Genomic DNA, 24,584 nt, shown 5'->3' with positions numbered 1-24,584 from the left:
CATTGCTACCTCCAATGACGGCAGTAGTCTTAAAAAGATCTCATTTTTGGTAAAAACAGCTGTTTTAACATGATTTTTCATGGTGCTCTTGTTGTTTCCAATAATGGGTTTTGTGTTAAAAATGTGAAATCAGATGCATGGAAACTTGCATGGAAAAGCCGATAACGTGCACGTAAGCATTGAGATTTTCCCGTCACAGTGACTTTACAGCCACAGTCATTATCCCTCTTACGGGTCATCATGTTCACACATTAGTATCGATCCTATCAGTGTCTGAACATGACTTCTAACACGGCTATTAAACCTGTAAAGACCATTACTGGCCAAACATTAAAGATCACCGCATGGGGTCAATGGTTATAAGATAAACAAAAACAAAAAAACTAAATTAAGTAGGTGCTAAAAGGAAAGAGAAGAGGAAGAAAAGGAAAGGAGCATAAAGAAGCAGTGAATGGATCTAGAGACAGAAGGAAACAGTGGGACTCACTCTTGTTATAGCAGGTGGTGAGCACAGCCTTATCTGCAGGACTGGCGCCAATGTGCCATATCTCCCCAGCTTGGTGCAGAAGGACATTCTTATTAATGATGTTATTCTCATCATCAAAGTCAATGATGTGGATCTGAAAGAAAAGCAGAGAGAGAGAGAGAGAGAGAGAGAGAGATGTGTTGAGGCTGAAAAAACACCAAACTGCAGTTCAAAGCTGCACTCGCTGCTCTGATTCCTCTAAAAACAGAAAAAAAGAAAGTCCCCGTTTTTAATATGACACTCATTTCAAAGCAACTTCATACAAGTGAAGATTTTCAGCTTGATGGGCCTTCAAGGCAGCCACTGAGACACTGAGGATTCATGTGAGTAATGCATATATAGGAGATGTTTGGAGGAAAGGTGGAACAAGAAGGAATGTGGGAGAAGTTCATTAAAATGGCTTCTTTAAAAGAGGTAGGGAATCCCCCCATTCAAGCTTTTCTGTCTAAAGCCTTTTATTTTCAACTCTATTCAAACGTTTCTTGTCAACAAACCTTTGCAGCAGATTAAAACTTTGCTTCAACGACACCCTCACTTCATATGTTCACATTTCTGTACTTAGTAAAACCCAGAAGCTGCTCGTTTGTTGCATTGACGAAACCCTTCTACCTTTATGTTGGCAGATATTAACCCTTTGACACTTGTCTAAAGGCTGTTTTCTAGTATATTAATGGGTGAAAATGGATAGTAAACAGGACAAAAAAATAATACAGCTATATTTTATAGAATATTTATATGAATATGACATGTTGTATGAATATTTTTTAGACTAAATGGGAAGTCCAAAGTCGGTTCTCGAGGGCCGATGTCTGCAGGTTTTACATGTGTCCCTGTTCCAACACACCTGGCTCACACTACATGGATCCAACAGCTAATCAAGTTCAACAAAATGACTGATTCATTTGAGTCAGGTTTGTTGGAGCAGGGGTATATGGAAAACTTGCAATATTTTTTCCCTCAAAGACCAGAGCTGGGCCCCCCAGGACAATATAAAAATTAAGTCAAATGGCATTAAAGATAAAGAAAAGCATCATTGTAGAAGTAAATACTGTATGTTTCTAGTAATTCAGGCCTCTGAGGGTTTTTTTCAATTTTTATTTTCCCAGTTTGTCTGTATTTTTATTGGTGCTCTGGATGATTGTCAACTTTTTTGCAGATATTGCAGGTGGCTGTTGTTTCCTAACAGGTGTAGCAGCATGATATCTGGTTCTACGTCTTTAGATTGAACAGCTGATGTGGTTAATTTCTATATGGTCAATCATAGTCTGTTTTATCCCCTTATTTCTCTTTGTGTATTCTGTTTATGTTTGCCTTTCTTAAAATAAAATAAAATCACTTTTCACAGCCACAAAGTGCTGTAAATATAATGAATAAACAGATTTTAAAGAAAATAAGTGCTATAACTGCAAAAAATATATAATAAATATAAAATATCTAAAATAAAAAATAATCATGTAATTAAAATACAAACCAATAAAATTCTCATTTCGTAGAATTGCATTGAAATGATTATTTACATCTTGAAAAAGCCTTGTAGGTAAACAAGGGCCAGAATCCTTTAAAACATTCCTGAATCCAAACTATGATCCAGATCACCACCAAAATAAATCACTTCTTCCTTTTCACATTTCCAACAACTCCTGAAAACTTTATGAAAATCTCTCCATACCTTTTTGAGTTATCTTGAACACAAACAGATAAACGGCGGTAAAAAATGAAGTTCTTTGGCAGAGGTAACAACAGCACATCGCTACTCGCTAATGCTAACTTTAGCTAATGCTAACTTTACCATCAGGAACGCTGGAAACCATGACTCCGGGGTGCTTTCCTTCCAGACGCTCATGCATGACTGTTGTGCTGTCGAGGTACGCCAACTCTGCGTGGCAGACGACACATTTCACCTGTTTGACACTTTGTTCAGAGTGAAATATCCCCAAACTTTGGAAATAGGTTGCACCGCCGTCAGTGTCTTCCTTCTTCCACCACTTCCTGTGGTGCTTTGCATCGTTTGCTTGGTGTCTAGAGTTCTTCTACTGTCTGAAAAGCTGTGGTTGGTAAATGGTGTTAAGTTGCCTGGGGTAATGTTTTATTAGAAAAGCCCTTACGGCGTTCATAACACGACGCGTCGACAATGAAATTTCGCATTGATGAATTTTCATTGTCGACGTTGTCTACTTAGTTGACAAATCATTGCAGCCTTACTAAGCATCGACTTTTAAGGTTTGTCCAATCAGTCTTTCCTCAGTCAGGTCCGTTCTCCGCTGAGCTGAACGTTAGCTCTGCTGCAGTGGGAAAATCCAAGAACTCTTCTTATTTCAAGTGGCAGCAGAAGCGGTAAGCAATCAAACCTCCTGACTGATCATGCGACCAATCCTCGCTACAGTAGCAAGCACGAGGCCTGCAGACTGTTGAGTCTGTGTGAATCCTGAAATGAGAACAACTGAAAACGCAGCGATAGCTCGACGTCCTTGGTAAAGACCTCTGAGAACGCACGCTTCCACAGAGCATCGCAGCCACACCTTCAGATGAAGACTTTAAGAGGTTTATTGGGGGTTAACGAAATGCTGTGACAGCTCACAGACTCAGTCTCCCAGAGGCAACAGCAGATCCATAGGAGCTGGAATTCTGCCAGACATTAATGTCAGGAGAGACTGCTGATGGGCTTTTTTTTTTTTTTTTTTTTTTAAATGGAAAATCCTCTCAACTTATAGTCACTAAGACTATTGGTGATAAAAGAGACCAAATCTGTGTATGATGGTCACAATAACATACTTATAAATTATGTCTCGTTCATCTCATGGAAGGCAACCGACTGCAGACTCTCATTGGCAAATTCCTCACCAGATAATTCCACAGAAAAGCACAAAATAAACTTCCTTTTTAGCTAAATATCAAGAAGAGCTTTGGAGAATATTTTCCATACTAATTACAAACCAGAAACTGTTCTGCAGTCTTGTCAAGTGAACCCCCGCCCTCCCAACGCACCGGCTTTCGCCAACCTGAAGCTTTGACTCCACAGTGGAGAGGATTTTACAGCACGCAAGTTCAACAAACAAACTTAGCTTTTATTCATGAGCAGTTAATGGGAGCGCCTCTTAACTGAGCTCTTTTCATTAGATGAAAACCTCTTCTGTGTGGGTCCTTGATTGAATGCAGTTTAGGGCCCCACAATGCCGTAAAACAGTGAGGGTCTCAAGGTTTGATCATACAATTAATGGCGCTATCTCCTATAAGAAAGACACTTGCAGCACCTTCGAGGACATTTAATAAGGGTTGCAGTGGACAATAACTCCCGCCAGGCACTTCAACTCCCCATGCCTGTACTGCTTTTACAGGCCGAACAAGAGGATGAGAGGAGGAGGAGGAGAAAAGGTGCAGGAGAAGAGCGTTGGAGCGGCAGCATCCTTCAGCCTCCTCAAAGTCAGAGAGGCAGCTATTAACCTTGAGTTGGACTGCATCGAGCTAAAAATTATTACGCAAAGTTATAATTTTATGATGGTGGGGGTGCAGCACAAATAAATTCAGGCCGGCAGGACAGGGTAATTGGAGGGCCTGGTAATAGGGTCCCCCCAAATGAACCCAGGTGTAAGAGGAGAGAAGTTCCAACCCTCCTCCCCAGGTGATTTATCCTTCATTCCTCCAAGTCTGGGGAGTGACTCATAGCCTTCAGCCACATGGGCACTGAGCCCAGCGTTTTTAATTATGTGCCAGTGGTGGGAGGAATTAAGGCAGAGAGGAGAAGAGGAGGGAGGCTGATAAGAGGAGGGGGCGAGGGAGGGCTAAAGCCAAGCTGGCTTGTGGCCCCCACTTCATGAGCTTCACCACTAAAGCTCTTTAGTCGCACAGATGACAGTAAGCGGGACGGAGGAGTAGCAAAAGGGTGAGAGGTGCCAAGCTCAGGCGCTTTATCTCGTTAGCAGCCTTAAATGCCATGCCGAAGCGGCCTCCGATCTGTCATTCCGACTATTGGTCTCTGAGGGATTTGAGAGGTGCTCAGCGAGTTAAGAGACATTTCCACCCTGCATTATGCTTAATGGGAGGTGGAGAGGCCAGAAGGCTTTTGGATACAGCAGGAGCCATCAGGGCTGAAATGCCAATCGGAAAATATTTTTCATACGAGTTCAAACTCAGCAAGCTAACAAATGTTAGCCAGCAACAACGATGCGGAGCGGAGAAGACAACCAGTTACATGGATTTAAGGAACTGGGCAGGGTCTCTTCCAAGACAAATAATGATCCAACTTTTAAGCTCTGTATGATATTAATGCAGGAAACAAACTGCTTTTATACAAGTATGTTTATACAAGAGTGTTGATGAAGACTTTGCTTATTTAAATTCAGCATCCAAGCGACATATATGAAGAAAATTACATTACAAAATGACCAATATTAGTAATGAATGGAGGTTAAACCAGCCAGCTGGATACATCTCTTCTACAGCATTATTTCTTTTACCAACCTGCCACTTCTATTTAAAGAATAATCATTTCCAACTCCCTATAGCAACAAAGCAAATGAAGAAATAAGAGTTTCTGACTTTAAAGTTTCAGTTTGGTGAATTTATTTATTTTTCTTGTCCAGCATTTAAGCAGGCAGAATGATTTTCTGGATGCTGTGCTCTGCTGGGCAAATTATAGATATAATGCTCCCCTTGATATTCTGGATTCTTATTTTATTTTTCTATTTATTTTGCCTAGATTTTTGCATTACAAAGTTTGTATTGCTGGACCGGACCGGGGAGGACAGAAGGACAGAAAAAGAATCGAGAAGAAGAAAAAACAGAAAAACACCCAGCAGAGAGAAAAAGAGAGAGAAAGAAGGCGAAACAGAACAACCTACATACATATGCATATACATAAGCACACATACACACCCGCCTATTTATACACATATATATACACATATACACATTGGAGTCATGTTCCCTCTGCGGGAGGACAAATCAACTGTCAGGAGAACCTAGAACTCACTGTATAAATCAGACACACAGACAGAAAACTACCTGCTGTTAGTAAATAAGGCGACTCAGTGACTGTGTCACATGCAGAACATACAGAGTGGAACATGTTCAGAGAAGAGTGGTCATACCAATGTGGCCCCGCCCACACAAAAGGCAAGAGGAAGACCCAGAGAACCCCGAGGCCCGGGCAGTCGGCAGCCATCCCAAGCACAGTACCCAACCACCCCACTCCAGAGCCAGCCATGCACCCACCCAGTTTGGTGAATTAAAGGTCCACTACGTTGGAGTGGTTGTTAGGCAGAAGATCCACCAGAGGGCAGTACAGAGTTCAGTTTCCCTGCAGGTTTCAGCGACAGTTTCAGGTAATGACTGGCGTGTTGATGGTGGAGATCATGATGGTGTATTCTCTCAGAAAGACACACAAACAGAGTGTCGGTGAAGATCCGTACAGCCATTAAACACATCGCAGGTTCTTCTTCCTTCTTGCTTTCACAGGCTGCACATCAGTTATACAGCTCAACACTGCCTCCAACGGTTTCCACTCTGATTACTCTCTATAGCTTCTAAGGGGTCGGAAACCATCCAAACTATGTATGTAACATATAAAAAACTCAGTGTCTCTGTTTCGCGTTGAGCCTTTTGTTTGCAGAAATCTTTTAATGATCCAGTAATTATTGCAGGTCATAACTGCAAATAAATAACTGTTTCTGGGAGGATGGTCCATAATCACTACATCTTTCTAAGCTACTCATCTTTTGTTCGGGAATTCTATATTCTGTTCATTTCTAGATACATTCATCTTTTTATACATGAAATGACATATTAATCTTAAGGTTAGGATGCTAATGCGCTGAGTTTGCAGATATTACAGAACTCAGTTAGCTTTGGCTGTAGACAGATTGAGGTGGAAGTTAGTTCAGACTACTTTGAGATGGTATCCTGCTTGCACTGACTGTGGACTCTGTGCTCACAGGTAATGGGTAAGAGGTGTTAGCATGGAAGGGTTTGGATAGGAGGAAGACTCGTACTTTGAACCAGTTGTCCTGCTGCAGTATGCTGAATGACATAAAAGACAACTGGAGCCGTGCAGATTTACAGTATTTCTCACAAATGGTTCCATAAAGTTTTTTCACAAAAGTTTCTTTCTTACAGGTACATTTCAAATATTCATTGAAATGTTGGTGATTGTGGCTTATAGATAATGAAAACCCAAAATTCAGCGTCTCAGAAAATTAGAATATTACATAAGATCAATGAGAAAAAGCATATTTTAAACAGTATGATCATTTCCGCGCCTCAGTACCTGGTTGGGCTCCTTTTGCATGAATTACTGCATGAACGCGGCGTGGCAATGGAAGCCACCAGCGTGTGGCGCTGCTCAGGTGTAATGGAAGTCCAGGTTGCTTTGATAGCAGCCTTCAGGTCATCTACATAGTTGGGTCTGGTGTCTCTCATCTTCCTCCTGACAACACAGGTTCTCTACAGGGTTCAGATCAGGTGGTTTGTTGGCCGATCCAGCACAGTAACACCGTGGTCATTGGAGCAGCTTTTGGTACCTTTGGCAGTGTAGGCAGGTCCCAAGTCCTGCTGGGAAATAAAATCTGCATCTCCATAAAGCTTGTCAGCAGAAGGAAGCATGAAGAGCTCTAAAACGTCCTGCTAGATGCTGTGTTGACTGTGACCTTCAGAAAACCCAGTGGAGCAACACCAGCAGATGACATGGCTCCCAAACCATCACTGACTGTGGAAACTTCCCTCTGGACTTCCAGCAACATGGATTCTGGGCCTCTCCACTCTTCCTCCAGACTCTGGGACCTTGGTTTCCACATGAAATGCAGAATCTGCTTCCATCTGAGATCCAGTCCTTTTCCTCCGTAGCCCAGGTGAGACGGTTCTGTCGGTGTCTCTGGTCCAGGAGTGGCTCGACACGAGGAATGGGACATCTGTAGTCCATGTCTAGGATCCGTCTGTACGTCGCGGCTCTTGATGAGTCCAGCTTCAGTCCACTCCTTGTGAAGCTCCCAGATTCCTGAATGGATGTTGCTTGACGATCCTCTCCAACCGGTTCTGCCTTCTGCTGGTGCATCTTTTCCTTCCACTCAGTTTTCCATCAAAATGCTTGGATCCAGCTCTCTGTGGACAAGCAGCTTCTTTAGAAATGACCTTCATGGCTTTCCCTCCTAGTGGAGGGTCAATGATGGTCTTCTGGACATCTGTCAGGTCAGCAGTCTTCCCCATGGTTGTGTCGCCGTCTGACCCAGACTGAGACCATTTAAAGGTCTAGGAGACCTTTGCAGGTATTTTAAGTTTACTAGTTGATCAGGGTGTGACGCCATGACTTTGAAGATTGAAGTTTTTCACAATATTCTAATTTTCTGAGACATTTTGGGTTTTTATTATCGATAAATCACAATCATCAACATTTCAAGGAATAAATGGTTGAAATGTTTCACTCTATGTGCAATAAATCTATATGATATCTGGGTTTTACATTCTGAAATGAGTGACGACAAATATTGAATTTTTTAATGATATTCTAATTTTCTGAGACGTACCTGTACATTTAGTTTTCAATGAAAATGGAGAAAAACAAAACATACTAATTAAGACTTCATCTGAACTTTTAAAGCACCACAACTTATCTTTGGCAGATTTTAGCACTTTTGCACCCCCTAATGGAGGCTAGTTCAACAACCGTTTCCCATCCGGTCTCTTCTCTGAGTTCCCTCTCACCAGTAAAAGTCAGTTAAATGTTGACTCTTGTCTCATCTTTTGTTATTTTCCTTTCATTTTTCTGTTTTCCACACTTCCTGGTTTATTTGCTTCATCAGTCATGGTGTGCATTCAAAACAGGCAATATGTTGATATCCAGTTGCTAGCATGTGACAAAATGCTGCTGTCACATGAAATGTTATTCTGACGCCTCAGGTTGCTGTAGGGGAATAATGTCCCCAGAAATGTACATAATAAACCTCAGTGTGTTATTAAATAGAATAAATAAATAAATAAAAATTAGAAGCAGACGGTTTGAAGGTCCGAATCGTATTGAATGCTGCCTTAAAACAAAGATCATATCACTCTGACTAACATTACATAACAAGTGAACTTACACATTCAGAAGATGCATCTGGAGGCGGAATAACTTCTGCGTGTAAACGCTCTACAAGACTCTACTCGAATCGAATCGACTTGACTCGACGTATTCGACCGAGGACAGAATCAGGCAGTTCTGGTCCTAGAAAGCTGCAGTCCTGCAGATTTTACATGTTTCCTGAATCAACACACCTCATTCACATCAATGTGTCATTAAGTTGACAACAAACTCTCAAGAAGATCCATTTCATTGGGATCAAACATGCCAGATGGCTGCCCATTCAGGACTTACTCTGAAATCTTAGCGTCTGTTTATGAAAACAGCGGTGCGAGTGTATATTAATAACAATAAGTAAAACATAAAACATTCTCATTCACATATCTGTGTGTTTGTTTTGTCAGAGACTGACTGAAAAGCAGCTCATTAGGACTTCCTATCAACTCGCAGACACAGCATTTCCGGATTGTCGCTCTGCTCCATTAAAATCCTGATTTTCTACCCGCAGCATCATCTGACAAAATCATCATTCTAGGAAATTGAGGACAACATCTGTGCAGTGAATTCAGCTGCAGACTGGTTTCCTGCAGAGGAAGTCAGAAGCTGCAGGATGTCTTCAGCGGTTTCTCACACAGTCCAGTGTTTTTGTGTCAAGATAACTGGTGAATAACCCGACTGCAGAAAGACAGCAGTGCACAAAACAAAGAACTCTTCTTTACTGATGGTATGAAAAAACATTTCCGTATTTTTTGTGTTTCACTCTGAGCATAGAGAGAGAAGGCACATAAAGCTACTGACAAAGTGTTATAAGAAATCACACAGATCCACTTGGATGCATTGTCACCACTCCCAACAAGCTCTGCATCAGCCTCTCTGCACAAGACTTGGACTGAGCTGCGTCTGCGTTCAGCGCCAGACTGTTTTCACACCGAAGCCGGCCAGAAAAAAGGCTCCTTTTTTAAGGCAGATCTTTCCCCGTTTCTCAGAGAGCTAATTATTTCTCCTCCCGTTTAGAGCCAACTGTTTCTGTCATCTGTCTCTGTAATGACCTCTGCAAGATGTGCATGTACACATGCACACACTCTCATTCTGTCTCCTTCACACACACATAAACATGCTCACAAACCGTCACACACACACAGCTTCTCAGTGGAGGCAGATACATCAATCTGGTCAGCATTAGCTTGAATTCAATGACAGGTGTGAAGATGTTTACATCAATAATCAATATGGGTACCTGAATTTCCAATTACTTTTTTTTTTTTTGCTAAATAAAAGCGATATTTGTAAGTACTGAGAAAAAAAATGCTATTTGCAGGTGTGTCCATTAAACGGTGAACCGGACGAGATTTTATGTGAATTGCGGTTTATGCAATGAAGCCATGTTAGTTTGAGGTTTTTTATTTGCTGCAGAGGATTTTCTACGGCTTTCCGAAGCTTTTCTCCCTCATTTTCTGTTCTAAAACTCAGAAATGTGCTGTTGTTTGATCCACACCGCACCATCTTTACTCGAAATGAACTGGTCACATGACCCCCCCCCCCCCACGTCAGGTCCAGGGACACGTTAATGCGAAAAAAGTGTCTCCATTTCACACTTCTGCAAAATGTTTTTGTATCGAAGCATCTGGAAAAACCCCCTCATGAGAGCGTAGAATCTTTTAGCGATATTTGAGACTTCTTTTTAAATGTAGGTGTTTCCATCAGCTTCTTTTATTGCTAAATTTAGTGATTGCACAATTCTAGGTGTAATGGAAACACAACCAGTGATGTCAGCTGCAAACAGATTAATTTATAGATGAATAATCAATAACTTCTCTTATGCATCAAACCTAAAGGAATCCATCTTCTCGCTTTTGACGAACGAACATCCTGAAACATGACAAGTTACTGAGACTAGTATGGTTTATGCACCACTGTTATCAGATTTTGTTTCAATAAACTTTTTTGGATTTGCATGATTCTACTTAAAAGCTGGGTAGGTAATGTTCCTGAGACAGGTTATTTTTACTCCTGGTGAAGTGGTTCCTCGTCCTGATAGTAGTCTATACATTCTGTCATCATGAACAATAAGAAATATAGTTAGACCCCTCAGTTTACTGTAAATCTGTAAAAACTCTGACCAATCCAAACGTTCTGACCCAAATGAAGTGGTTCATTTCTTATATTTCATGAGCTTCTCCCGGCTCCCCTCCTCCCTCTCCAGCAGCACATACCTGATAGCCACACCCTGCATATAAACAGCGTGTTAGGATGAAAATACAAAGTAGTGAAGAAGAAACTCGGAAGGCAAACATGGCTGAGAAAATGCAGGAAGGATTTCCCGACCAGGCTCGGTTTATTTGCCTCCTCCTGCTAAACAGCCGAGAAAGAGAAAGCCAGTACAGGGGAGGAGCCAATCTAGAGGGAGGGGCCAAGATAGGGTGAGGGGCCAAGACAGGGCGCCACTTTCACATCTTGCTAGCTCCCCAACATTACATACCCCACCTTTGAATGCCCAACATTTATTATTTCATGACAGTAACTCAGTTTTTGTTTTCCTCTATCTCGGTACTGCGTTTGACACAATAAACCGTAACATCCCATTAGAGTGCCTGGAAAACTGGTGGGAATCTCTGGTCTGGTTATGATCTGGTCTGAATCCTGCTGGTAAATAAAGGCAGTACTCATCTTCAGTAACTTTAACTGTAACTCAAACAAAGATGACATGTGGAGTTCCCAAAGACTTTCCTCTGGGCTGTCTGGATCTAAACCCTCCTATTAGCTGGGATCATGGAAACAAACCAAATGTCTGATCATTACTATACCGATGACATTCAGCTCTATATTCCTATCTCACCAGGGAACTCTGGTCTCATTAAAAGCTTCTGTTTGTGCCTGAATCAGATCAGTAGTTGGATGTTTCAGAATTATATTCAGCTAAATAAAGACAAATTTGAAATGATTGTGTTTGGAAACAAACATGAAGGTCCAAAGATTAGTGACGTTAAAACCAACCTATCACACAGAAATCTTGGTGTCAGGTTCTTCTTCTTAACAGCCATTTAAAAGCAGGAACCAAAAAAGCTTTTTACAACCTAAAGATTATCTAGAATAATGGTAGTGATTGCTCAGCATGATTTAGAAATACTGTAATTATAATTTTTATTTATAAAGTTGTTTCTATTTCAAAATAAATCTCAAATAGCAAGTTCTTCATTTGTTTTCTGTAGACTTGAAAATTATAATCATGTTTTTTTCTGATCTATTTAACTAAAATCATGAAGTCAGCTGCAAATAACCCAAAATACTCCTGACTGAGTCCTCGGAAAAACAAAATGGAAAACATTTATCAGTCCAGATCTCACACCGGCTTCCTGTGAAACAACAAATTCATTTAAAGGTTTGCTTCTCGTGTAAACGTTCTGAAGAGTTCTGGTCCGAAATAAAGATCTGATCTGCTGATGCGATCTGAGCCACGAAGACCTCTGAGATCATCTGTCTCAAGTTTGCTTGTTTGATGATGACGATGATGAAGAACCCAGTATGTATCTTATAGAACTCACTGTGTGCTTTCTCTGGTCTGTTTCCTATGATTGTGTACAGAACATCGGCTCTGTATGAAAAGTGCTAACAAAACATGCATGGTCATAAAACTGTGGATTAATCAATTGATCTACAAATCGGCTGTTAAAACTGACAGAAAAGCTTGTTTGAAACAGATAAAATTCACTGAATATTTACATTATTTTCTGCAAGAACTTTGTAAGTGTGAGGGGACTTTTAAATACACAACATGCAATACGTGCATGCATTATGACATTACTGTTTCTGTATATTAAATGACATATAAACAATTAATAATAACTAAAACTATTACAAAATGTTCGCAACATTAAATTATTTAAAAGATACAACTTCTTATAAACAGTGTGATTACAACTGACTTTTTTGTCAATACATAGTCAAAACAGTACATCAATTAAAGGGAAAACATGTGGAAATGATCAAATTAAGTCCTAATAAAAAGATGATGCAGAAGAAAACTTCTGACTGGAATCTGAACTTAAGCAACCAGATCATGGTGTCCATGTAAATGCATGAGCGTTCCTCCCTGGTAGGGAGGGGAGTGGCCAACAAAGCATATGAGCACACTGAGAAATCCACAGGGAGCCAAAGGATGTGTGCCTGGATCAATCACCCAGCCAGAAAAACATATATAGTTAAAAAAGATGAGCAAGAACAACAGAACAAGAACAACATGGAGTCTTATTCTGAGGAGAGAATTGGTGGAGAATCACTGGTGTCCACACCTTTGTAATGCACTGAAGAGCGATTACATGTCCATGCATGAGAAGCTTTGCCACAGCTGCCCAAATCGACAACATGTGAAGCTGTTTTCTCTGCAAACTGACTGGGACTCGACAGAGCGCAGAAGGATGGAGATGACTTAACAGAAACATGTCAGGCAGAGCTTGGAGGGGCAATGTTATTCATTTTAATACTTGGAAATGTATTTTCTTCTTTGTTTCCCAGATGGATTGGAAAAATTCAGTGGCTATGTGAGTCCTATTTTACGTTGAAGTGCCACTAGGTCGGGCTAACAGCATTTAAATAGCTCTTTTTGCACTATACATACTAGGGGTGGGAAAATTGAATCAAAAAATCGGAAATTGGGATTTTTTTCTGCACAATTAAAAAAAAAAAAAAATCAATATTTTCACCAAAAAAAAAAATCTATTTTTTTTTTCAAATAAATAAAAATTAATGCACTATAAATTTTTTGTCATTTTAATTGTTTTTATTGATCTTTTTATTTGTCTTCTTGGCATTATAGCAGCAGAATGATGGTCTGGCTACTGTCTTGTTTTTTCCTCATTGAAATGAAGAAAAATGACGAGCTAAACAAAAAGTTTTACACATTTTTTTTTAATCTACAAAAATCAGCAATACTGGAGAATTGTGAAAATCGCAATTTAAATCAAATTGGCACCCAAAAAATTGGAATTGAATCGAATCGAGACAAAAGCATATTGTCACAGCCCTAACACATATAGGTATGAGTGTGTGTGTGTGTGTGTGTGTGTGTGTGTGTGTGTGTGTGTGTGTGTGTGTGATAACAGCTTTTTATTGTCTGTACATTGTTATTTGCATGTGTTCACCACTTTGAGACAAGTTGGATGCAGAGATAGGGTTACTATAAGACCGACCTTTATGGCAGATAAATTATTGTTATTATTCTAGTTAGTTTGCACCTTCAGTGGTGCAACATCTGACCCACAGACTGTATATAAATAGAGCTGACCACATGTAAAATACTCTGGCTTTTATTCCCAGCTTTGCTTCCCATGCCTGTAATGTGTTTTATTTGTTCCTAAACCCTCAGATATGTCAGGTTATTTATAGCCAAAAAGCACAAGTCCAATGCAGTCAGACTTTTAACTGTTTTTCTCACCTGATTGTCAAACTTTAGTGACTGTGTCCCCACCAGGAACCGAATAGCATCAGTCTCAGCTGTCTGGGCTGTGAGTGCACGCGCCTGCAAGGTACACCAGCACAACAACCACAAATCATCCCAATGAATAGAACAGAACAGAACAGAATAGAATAGAATAGAATAGAATAGAATAGAATAGAATAGAATGTTGCTAAAGATAAAAATGAATGGTGTCACAATGAATTGATGCGTACCTGAAACTCGAGACCATAAATGACAGGAGCGTCGTCCTCCATTATTCAGGCTCTTACCGCAGCTTCTTCAACCTGAATGAATCGGTAACTAAATGAAAATAATCTTGAAAAATTCTGTATTTGAGACTCAAACAGCTCAAAACAAAACAGTCCCAGGACTTCCGCGATTTTAATAACATACGGATTTAGCGTTTGACTAAAGTACTTAAATACCGTGGTACAACGTTTAGTTGGGTTTTAATTTTACGTAAAGAATGTACGAGAATACAAGAAATGTCCGTTATGGGGGAAGTTTGTTCCTTCCGACACACCGTACCTTGCGTTTATTTCCCTAACGCATGCGCACTACGGTTCTATCTGTCAGTGCAGAAAGGTAAGAAACATCATAACGTCGTCTTTTTATGTTTCTCTTTTTTAAAATACGCGATTCTTTATTGAGTAACGACACATGCAAGATGTATAATTAATTTAATTGATTATTACCAGATCGTGCCATTTGTATCCGGCTCGTTACATTAGCTTACGGAAGCTAAAGTGCTAAAGTAGCATTAGCAAAAAGCTAATTCTGAAATAAAGCCAGTTTCTAGTCTCTGCAGACGTCATGACAGCAGGTTTGACACAAATAAAACCAGTTTCTAGTCTCTGCTGATGTCATGACAGCAGGTTTGATACAAATAAAACCAGTTTCTAGTCTCTGCTGACGTCATGACAGCAGGTTTTGTACAAATAAAACCAGTTTCTAGTCTCTGCTGACGTCATGACAGCAGGTTTGATACAAATAAAACCAGTTTCTAGTCTCTGCTGACGTCATGACAGCAGGTTTTGTACAAATAAAACCACCAGGCTGATTTTATAAGGGTAGCTGTTATTGATTTATCAGTTTGTACCAATGATCACATGAAACAGTAGTGATAGGAAGTGACTAAGTTGCTATATTGTGTGACACAGCCAGTTAGATAGATAGATAGATAGATAGATAGATACTTTATTTTTATTTAACCTTTATTTCACCAGGAAAGTCCCATTGAGGTTAAGAACCTCTTTCTCACGGGAGTCCTGGCCAAGAGGCAGCAAGAATAACTAAAACAGGACTTCTCAAAATCTCCCACTCTGAACTTAAAACCGTTCAAAGAAATAAGTTGCAACAGTTTCCAGTCTCTCTGCATAGAGTTCCACCTAGACGGAGCAGAGTAGACAAAGACCCTTTTTCCCAGTTCTGTGCCGGCAAATGGAACAGAAAGCATCAAATGATCATTTGATAGCAAAATATAAGAATCAACACATCTCTGTGTGATTAAATCACAGATATAGGATGGCAGCAGCCCAAGTATGGCCTTATAAATAAAAAATATACCAATGCCCCGTTCTCCTGATGGACAACGAAGGCCATCCTACTCTAGATTACAATTCACAATGATGGGTCATGCTTTTACAATAAACCTCAGAGATACATGGTAAACAGTGTCAACTTTATGTAGCTGAAGCAGTCCCATACAATAGATCACCATGATCTAAAATAGATAAAAATATAGCAGCGACTCGCTGTTTTTTAGCTTTAAAAGAAAAACAATATTTGTTTTAAAAGATAAAAAACAATCTGAGTTTTAGTTTCCTAACAAGATTTTCTATGTGGGGCTTAAAAGTAAAAGCATCATCAAGCCAGATACCAAGGTATTTATATGAATGAACCACCTCTATGACACTTCCATGAGAGTGAGCACAGGAGGAACTTGAGAGACCTTCCTGGAACTAGTAAACATCCTCCTCAACCTCAGGGGGGAAATTCAGGGTGTTCCTTTAAAAAAAAAAAAAAAGAAAAGAAAAAAAAGATAATTAGATTCAATAGATTAAATTAAAGATTAATGTTAAACAGTCTAATTGTGATTGCAGTTTAATGCAGCTGAAATTTAAATGGTCGTGTTTTGCTGTGTTTAAACATAAAGATGGATCCAGGTGAGGCTCAAGCTCAGCGACCTATCACTTTGGACATCCCAGTGGAAGATGTCAGCAGGGAAACTTCAACCCCAGACCCAAATGAAGACACCGCCAGAAAGACCCCTTCCAAAGACAACGTCCTACCCCAACAAGACAGCATTGACCTGGGCGTTGGGGAGTTTGTCACGCCTCTGGAGGAGAGCAGCACCACGCCCTCAGAGAGCCTGATGGACAGACTGAACGACCAGATGATGGAGAGCGTCATGATCTCTGACTCTCCTAATAATAGTGAGGAGGATGATGTGGCTCCTATCGACTCCTTTTTGGATGGAGGTGAGGAGGAGAACGCAGCCTCGGGAAGCAAACAGGAGGAAGATGAAATCGGACAGAATACAATTGAGATTATGGTTGCGGTGGACGAACAGGAGAAAGAGTGTTCAGAGGAGGTCACGGAGGAATGCGACACACAAGAGCAGGATGCAACCTCTGTTGGTGACACTCAGAGTCCATCTGTTGATACGACTGAAGAACCAGAACCCGAGACAACCAAAGGAACAAGTCCAAAAGACGAGCCTGTACCAGTGTGCACCATATTCAGCCAGGGCACCCAGCCCAAGTCGCTGATGCCTGATGGCTTCCAGCCCACTCTCATTAAGTCTCCGAGCTTCAGCATGGGGAGTGCTGGGGTAAGTGACGAGGCAGTGACCCCCAGCAAGCTGACTGCCCCGCTTGTGTGCCAGCCCAGTCCGAGCCTGAGTAAGTTCTTCACAGACAACGGACAGACCAATCCAGCCTCGGACTTCTTCGACTCGTTCACGGCCCCATCCTCCTTCATCTCTGTTTCCAACCCAAATGCAGAGGTTCCCCCCGCTCCCCTTGCCTTTACACCTGAGCGCCAGCTCTCCTCCACCTCCTCCTCCATCTCTACCCCAGGAGGGCCTTTGGATTCTGGTGCTCCCACTCCAAACTCAGCTTTTGGTCCTGCTCCTGCTGATGCAGCCACCAAACCCCAACCTCCTCCACCGCAGACGGTCCCAACTCCCAGTCAAGCCTCATCCACAGCCTCACAAGCGAAGCCCTTTAACCAGCTTCAGGCTGTGTTTTCGGGGAGCGACGATCCATTTGCCACGGCTCTGAGCTTGAATGAGGTGGACAGGCGCCATGATGCCTGGCTGCCGTGTGAGGAGACGAGGAAGGTGCTGATCTCTGTGGCTACGCAGCAGTACAGCCCGGCCTACATAGAGACCAACAGACTCACAATGCCTGGACTCAAGTTTGACAACCTGCAGGTAGGACAAGCACAGAGGCAGTACATCGCATCTGCTGGCACTTCATAGTACATCAGTGTCTCTTATTTCATTTAACACTCCATTCCTCAGCTGTTATAAGTATTTTTATCTTCAGTTAGGTCGTTATTTAAGCTTTTATTAAACAGATTAATTATTTTCTCCATCGCTTGTTTTATTTGCTGTGTCAGAAAGCCATTGTTTTGTTTTCTTGTCAACATCTTCCGAGCTTCTTTAAAGCATTATTTATCTGTAATAACCATGGACTGTATAAGAAAGATGGACGGAGCCTCCAGCGGTTAAAAATGAAGCAGATGCAGAAGTGCATAAAACTACAGTTCCCCCTTCATCCACTAGGGGCTCCAAAACAGAGCAAATCCCCATAGACTCCCATGTTAAAAAGACCAACTTCACAGCAGAAATAAACATGTTTACAGCAGAAATAAACATGTTTACAGCAGAAATAAACATGTTTACAGCAGAAATAAACATGTTTACAACAGGAATAAATATGTTTACAGCAGAAATAAACATGTTTACAGCAGAAATAAACATGTTTACAACAGGAATAAACACGTTTACAGCAGAAATAAACATGTTTACAGCAGGTATAAACATGTTTACAGCCTGTTTCAAAAATCCATTTTAGGTTTAATAGGTCAGGTTTACCTTCATGACAACTGTGGGGGGAGTGAATTTTTTTCTAACTCGCCCGTTTAAAAGTAATTTAATCTTGAAGTTTGGCATATTTAGGGGCGTGTCCTTTTGATTGACAGGTATCCGATCTCCCGCTTCAAGTCAGGAGAACGTAGAACAACCGCGGTTTTTAGCCTGTTAACAACGTGACTTAGCTTTAGCCCGCTTACCTCCATTAGCTGGTTAGCTCCTGTTATCTCTGGGTTAGCTCGGTTAGCTCTTAGCTACAGAAAGCTCAGAGATCACTCGATGTCAGTCATCCACCATGACGCCCACAGCCCCCCTCTCAGCTCCACCTCTTTGCCCATATTTATATTTTCCGGGCGAGACGACACGCATGCCCCTGCTAAGATGGTGATGGTAGGAACCGCCCACCGAGCTTCAATTCAGCTCTTCAGAAACCTACGGGTGACGTGACGGAGGCTCCGCCCATCTTTTTATATTCAGTCTATTGTAATAACCCTGAAGAAATCCAGCTTCCTCCTAGCTCAGATTGTGTGTTATCCACTCTGAATGTGTTGACGATGGAATGATTCTTCCACCATCTTGCCCTAAGAGCCAGATTTAAATGAAAAGCTGCGTTTTAAAAAAAAAGCATTTTCTGCAGGTTTTCTTCTCCTCACTGAGCTCAATGTTTACTTTTCTATTGATTCCTCTTGTATGCTTATTTTTGCCAACTTTCTATAGTTCACAGTGACTATTAATGTCAAGTTTCATTTGAAGATCCGCCTTTAGCGCTCAGGCTGAACGTGTGCAGAGCGTGTCTCTGGCTGTCTGCTGGTGTAGTCCAATGTGGCCTTTTGACTTACGTCTCTGATGGGTGTGTTTCTGTGCAGGGGGATGCAGTTAAAGACCTGATGGTACGTTTCCTGGGAGAGCAGGCGGCCACAAAGCGCCAGGTCTTCACCGCCAACTCCGTGGAGCAGTCCTTCATGGGCCTCAAACAACTCATCGTAAGTTGCTCGCCAGATGACGTGTCCGTCGCTGAAACGGCTGCCAGCTCAACAGTTCAGGTTGTTCTTCACCAGAAAGCAGCTTCTTTAGATGTGGTGGCAGTTTGTTTTTTGTTCTCTAGAGCTGCACTTGAGTGGATTAGGATTATAATTTCCCTCTGGAGTAAATGAAATACCATCTGTTGGTATCGCTTTATGTAAAGATGCAGAGATCAGTGTTTCACGTAGTCTACGTTACGCTTTAGAGAATGATGGACAAAGAGCAAAACTCAGCAGGACATCATTTACAGTAAACGTTGGAGGGTTAAGATAGCAAGACTCTTCAGGAAAAACAGTTTCTTTAGTTTTCCAGAAAATCGGCAACTTTTGGGAGACATAAGACATGCTGATCTTTGGCGTATTTTCTCGATCACGTGGCCTCTAACGGCAGCTAATTCGACATCCATCTTTCATCAGACCTGTACTTTCAGCTCCAGTCGGTGAAGCCGAGTCAGATGCTTACATCCTCACCTCTAATGGTGTTCTCTTGCCTTTCTTATTACTTTCAATTCAGTTCAGTTCAACTTTATTTGTACAGCGCCACTTCACAACAATGTTGTCTCGGGACACTTTACATACACATCCTTTCAAGCCAATTCATACATATCCTATAATAGAAACCAACTGATTGCATCGAGTCATGACTTGGATCCAATTCCCCATCCTGAGCTGCACGAGGCGACAGTGGGAAGGAAAAAACTCCCCTTTAACAGGAAGAAAACCTCCAGCAGAACCCGGCTCAGGGAGGGCAGCCATCTGCCTCCACTGGTTGGGGTGGAGAGGACAGGAAAGACAGAACAACATGTACAACTGCACTTATTCAGGAAGACCTGCGGAAAAAAGGAGAAATAAGTTAGAAACGGCAATATTGGCATATATTTATACATTAATATATTAGAGAAATGGAGCGAGGTACTTCTCAGTGCATCAGGTAACATCCCCATTGCTACATAAGTAATGGATGGCTAGACTACCCATAACTATAAGAGCAAAGAGCAGAACCTGGACAGTTGGGTCCCATACATGCAGACTCCAACTCAGGAGATGCTCATATCCTAACTATAAGAATCATGGAAAAGGAAGGTTTTCAGCTCCATCTTAAAGGTGTGGAGGGAGTCTGCCTCCCGAACCCACGGTGGGAGCTGGTTCCATAAGAGAGGAGCCTGATAGCTAAAGGCCCTTCCTCCCATAGTACTCTTTGAGACTCTGGGAACCACCAGTAAACCTGCAGTCTGAGAGCCAAGTGCTCTATTTGGAATATATGGAACTATAAGATCTTTTATGTACAATGGAGCTTGGTCATGGAGAGCTTTATATGTAAGGAGAATTTTAAACTTTAAATGTTAAAAAGAAAGGCCAGTGAGTAGGTATCCAGTTGCTGGCGTGGGACAAACGTGATGCTGGAAGTAAAAGTTGTGTGAAGCGTTGTTTCTTGTCAGGCAACAACAGCTTCATTAGTCTACATTGTAAATGTCACTGTGCCATCAAAACAAGTCTGAAACCCTGATTTTTCAGGTCGGGTTACGCTGTGCTTCCTTAAAGGGCACCTTAGATCTTAATGTGTTAATGAGTCCGCCTCAACACTTCACTGATTTCATTTATTAGTCAGACACAACCCCTTGACTCAGGTTTGACTTTGAAAACTGCATATTTTGGCTGCTGCAGCCAGAATTATCAGAAGCTGATAGATTTTATCCCTGCTTTTATATAAAAAAAGAAAGAAAGAAAGAAAGAAAGTTGGACTTGTGTTGGTTTGTGTTACATAAGGCGACTACAGATCTAAGTAGAGCAGCTGAAAGGTATCGCTGTGCTGCAGGTGCTTTCTCAGAGCTGCACCCCGCTTTCTGGAGGTAGACGATAACCCCACAGCTAGGTTGCCTCAGCACTGCATTGTCTGCAGATTGTCTGGCTCTTTGACAGTCAGTCTGTAAAGTCAGTGATCCCACCGAAGCTGCCAGCTGCTTCGGTCTCAGACCCAAAAAACACCGAATCATCCGCCTCCTTTTCTCTCCACATTATATTTCTTTGTCTGCCAGGCATAAAAATGTGTGTTTTTCTTTGTGACTGTGCAGTCTCACCTCATTCCCTGTCCTCCTGCCAGCTACTTTCACCCCCCAAAAGCCTTCATGTGTTCCATCCATCACGGTTTTGACCTACAAATGACCCTGAGAGACAGTTGTTATTTAAGACATATGCACAGCAGCAGGCAGTTACGGAGAGAGGGGAAAGTAGAGGAGTTTGGGAGGGGTGGAGTGAGGAGATGGAGAGGCGGAGATCCACTCGGCTCTCAAGTTCTTTTCTCCTGCTGTGCCCATGTATTATGCATGGCACTGCTGTGCATATTTCAAGGGCCTTCTGGACTTGGTGTATATATAAACACACACAAGCTGGTACTTTCAGCTTTCAGTCAGCAGCACTATATGGCTTGTGTGTGTGTGTGTGTAAGAGGATCATATGCCGTGTGCTGATTGGTGTGGGTGGCTCCCCGAAGCACTCTGCAAATGAAAGGGAGAGACCGGGAACCAGGAAAGTAACGCAAGCTGACAGCAGGGATGTCAAACACTGACGAGCTGAGAAGGGTTGGGAGTGAGCGGTATGGAGGCAGAGGAGGCCTCACCTGGCCCTGAGCATAAACAAAGACTTCTTACCTGGCTGTGTGGGGGACTTTCTGAACACCGTCATGTGATGTGAAGGAACTAAATGTGTAAGTTGCATCTGCTGAATCTAAAGATGATAAAAGTGTCAGACTTGATTATTCTGTTTGTGGACGTCATAAACCCCACTTTACAGAGGTTTTTCCTCTTGCATTTAATGTAATTGCAGTTTTTGCTCTAACCTCTTCGTGATGAGAGCCTCTTGTACATGAGGAAGCATGAGATCCGCGCAGTGCAGAAGATGTTAGCAGACATCAGGAAGCAGCGATGCTAACGTGTAGCAGAACAACAGGCTCTGCCAAGCATTAACATCCAAATCAAACACAGTTCAAACCCCAAGCAGGAAACATGACAACATCGCTGTCCACTTAGAGCTTCTGATCATTTCTCCACACAAACATGGCGTCGTATGAAAGCAGAGACTGCTGGTTACAGAGACGTCCGTCTCGTCTCAGTGGGACAGAAACTCTGGCAGCTCGCAGCCACGATCACACATCAGGTCTGTTTTTCCCTGTGATTCAGCCTTTGTTTGAGATGAATCATAAAGGTTCTGCTAGTTTCCATGGAGATGATGGTCCTGCTAGTTTCCATGGAGATGAAGGTCCTGCTAGTTTCCATGGAGATGAAGGTCCTGCTAGTTTCCATGGAGATGACGGTCCTGCTAGTTTCCATGGAGATGAAGGTCCTGCTAGTTTCCATGGAGATGAAGGTCCTGCTAGTTTCCATGGAGAGGAAAATCCTGCTAGTTTCCACGGAGATGAAGACACTGCTAATTTCCATGGAGATGAAGGTCCTGCTAGTTTCCATGGAGATGAAGACCCTGCTAGTTTCCATGGAGATGAAGACCCTGCTAGTTTCCATGGAGATGAAGACCCTGCTAGTTTCCATGGAGATGAAGACCCTGCTAGTTTCCACGGAGATGAAGACACTGCTAATTTCCATGGAGATGAAGGTCCTGCTAGTTTCCATGGAGATGAAGGTTCTGCTAGTTTCCATGGAGATGAAGGTCCTGCTAATTTCCATGAAGATGAAGGTCCTGGTAGTTTCCATGGAGATGAAGGTTCTGCTAGTTTCCATGGAGATGAAGACCCTGCTAGTTTCCATGGAGAGGAAAATCCTGCTAGTTTCCATGGAGATGAAGGTTCTGCTAGTTTCCATGGAGATGAAGGTTCTGCTAGTTTCCATGGAGATGAAGACCCTGCTAGTTTCCATGGAGAGGAAAATCCTGCTAGTTTCCATGGAGATGAAGACCCTGCTAATTACCATGGAGATGAAGGCCCTGCTAGTTTCCATGGAGATGAAGGTCCTGCTAGTTTCCATGGAGATGAAGACCCTGCTAGTTTCCATGGAGAGGAAAATCCTGCTAGTTTCCATGGAGATGAAGGTCCTGCTAGTTTCCATGGAGATGAAGGTTCTGCTAGTTTCCATGGAGATGAAGGTTCTGCTAGTTTCCATGGAGATGAAGGTTCTGCTAGTTTCCATGGAGATGAAGGTTCTGCTAGTTTCCATGGAGATGAAAGTTCTGCTAGTTTCCATGGAGATGAAGACCCTGCTAGTTTCCATGGAGAGGAAAATCCTGCTAGTTTCCATGGAGATGAAGACCCTGCTAGTTTCCATGGAGATGAAGACCCTGCTAATTTCCATGGAGATGATGGTCCTGCTAGTTTCCATGGAGATGAAGGTCCTGCTAGTTTCCATGGAGATGAAGGTTCTGCTAGTTTCCATGGAGATGAAGACCCTGCTAGTTTCCATGGAGATGATGGTCCTGCTAGTTTCCATGGAGATGAAGGTCCTGCTAGTTTCCATGGAGATGAAGACCCTGCTAGTTTCCATGGAGATGAAGACCCTGCTAATTTCCATGGAGATGAAGGTTCTGCTAGTTTCCATGGAGATGAAGACCCTGCTAGTTTCCATGGAGATGAAGACCCTGCTAGTTTCCATGGAGATGAAGGTCCTGCTAGTTTCCATGGAGATGAAGGGTTTATAGTGAAGTATTCTCTCTTCTGATCATAAACTGTGTTGGGCTTCCTGTCTTTCTGGACCCTCGTGGTGTTTCTAAGGTGAATGTAGGGTCTCTCCCTGGATTCTCCTGACTGACCATTGACAGAGGTGTCCATCATCATCATCATCATCATCGGCTGATGGCTCCGTGAGATATTTACCTGGTAACTCCTCTATGAAAGACCTGGACCTGGAACCTGCACATGGCTGAGAAGGGTTCCATGATCCAGCTCCAGAAATATGAGATATTATCTGTAAGGTTTGGTTTTTACAGGAGAGGACGGGCGTCTTCTCCTCGTCCTCAGAAACGCTTCATGAACAACTTGAGAGTCAAGTCATGTAGATACACAAGACAAAAGATTTCTTTCTTCTGTTTCACTCACATAATTGATGTCCATGGTCATATATTTGATTCCAGACTGCATTACAAGCCCTCAGGTTTTCTTCCATGGGTGCTTACACAGCGTGACAGCAGTATGCTACCAGCCTCTCCTCGCAAATTAGACAACACCAGACACTTATCATGTGATAGCAGCCATACTTGGAGGGTAATTCTTTTTTTCTTTTTTTTTTGCCTGTTTTTCACGGTAATCCCAAAGGTCAGAGCGAGTCGCAGGCCGGTTGTCCTGAAACTGCTTCAGCTCAACAAGGTGGATGGTTGCCAACGCTAAAGGACAAAAATCTCTTCTGAAAAGAAGAAATTCCTCCTGCCTGATCAAGAGCTCATGCAGCTGCTTTTCTGTGTCTTTTCCGACACGACAACAGAGCACTGAGTCA

At 42.1% G+C, this 24,584-nt stretch overlaps 2 protein-coding genes across 2 annotated transcripts in view; one reads left to right on the top strand and one right to left on the bottom strand.

Moving 5' to 3' along the window:
• Positions 1–388: 388 nt before the first annotated feature.
• Positions 389–14,311, bottom strand: LOC306772727 (EARP and GARP complex-interacting protein 1-like; the record flags this gene model as incomplete). The annotated part of the gene is made up of 4 exons (XM_079262329.1): positions 14,244–14,311; positions 14,008–14,091; positions 476–620; positions 389–399 (listed from the first exon to the last, which is right to left on the bottom strand). Exons 1-4 carry the CDS (start codon positions 14,283–14,285, stop codon positions 389–391), a joined length of 282 nt encoding a protein of 93 aa, XP_079118455.1. The 5' UTR covers positions 14,286–14,311.
• A 277-nt stretch (positions 14,312–14,588) lies between these two features.
• trappc12 (trafficking protein particle complex subunit 12) overlaps positions 14,589–24,584 on the top strand; it is a 51,225-nt gene continuing 41,229 nt past the window's right edge. The window contains exons 1-3 of the mRNA XM_079262673.1: positions 14,589–14,616; positions 16,187–17,467; positions 18,997–19,113. Coding sequence (XP_079118799.1) covers positions 16,187–17,467; positions 18,997–19,113 — 1,398 coding nt within the window. The 5' untranslated portion in view covers positions 14,589–14,616. The remainder of the gene's footprint in view (positions 14,617–16,186; positions 17,468–18,996; positions 19,114–24,584) is intronic.

This window comes from Telmatherina bonti (genome assembly GCF_933228915.1).
Source record: "Telmatherina bonti genome assembly, chromosome: 22".
Classification (NCBI taxonomy): Eukaryota; Metazoa; Chordata; class Actinopteri; order Atheriniformes; family Telmatherinidae; genus Telmatherina; species Telmatherina bonti.
The sequence above is the reverse complement of the archived record's forward strand: the minus strand, read 5'-3'. Positions and strand labels throughout refer to the sequence as shown.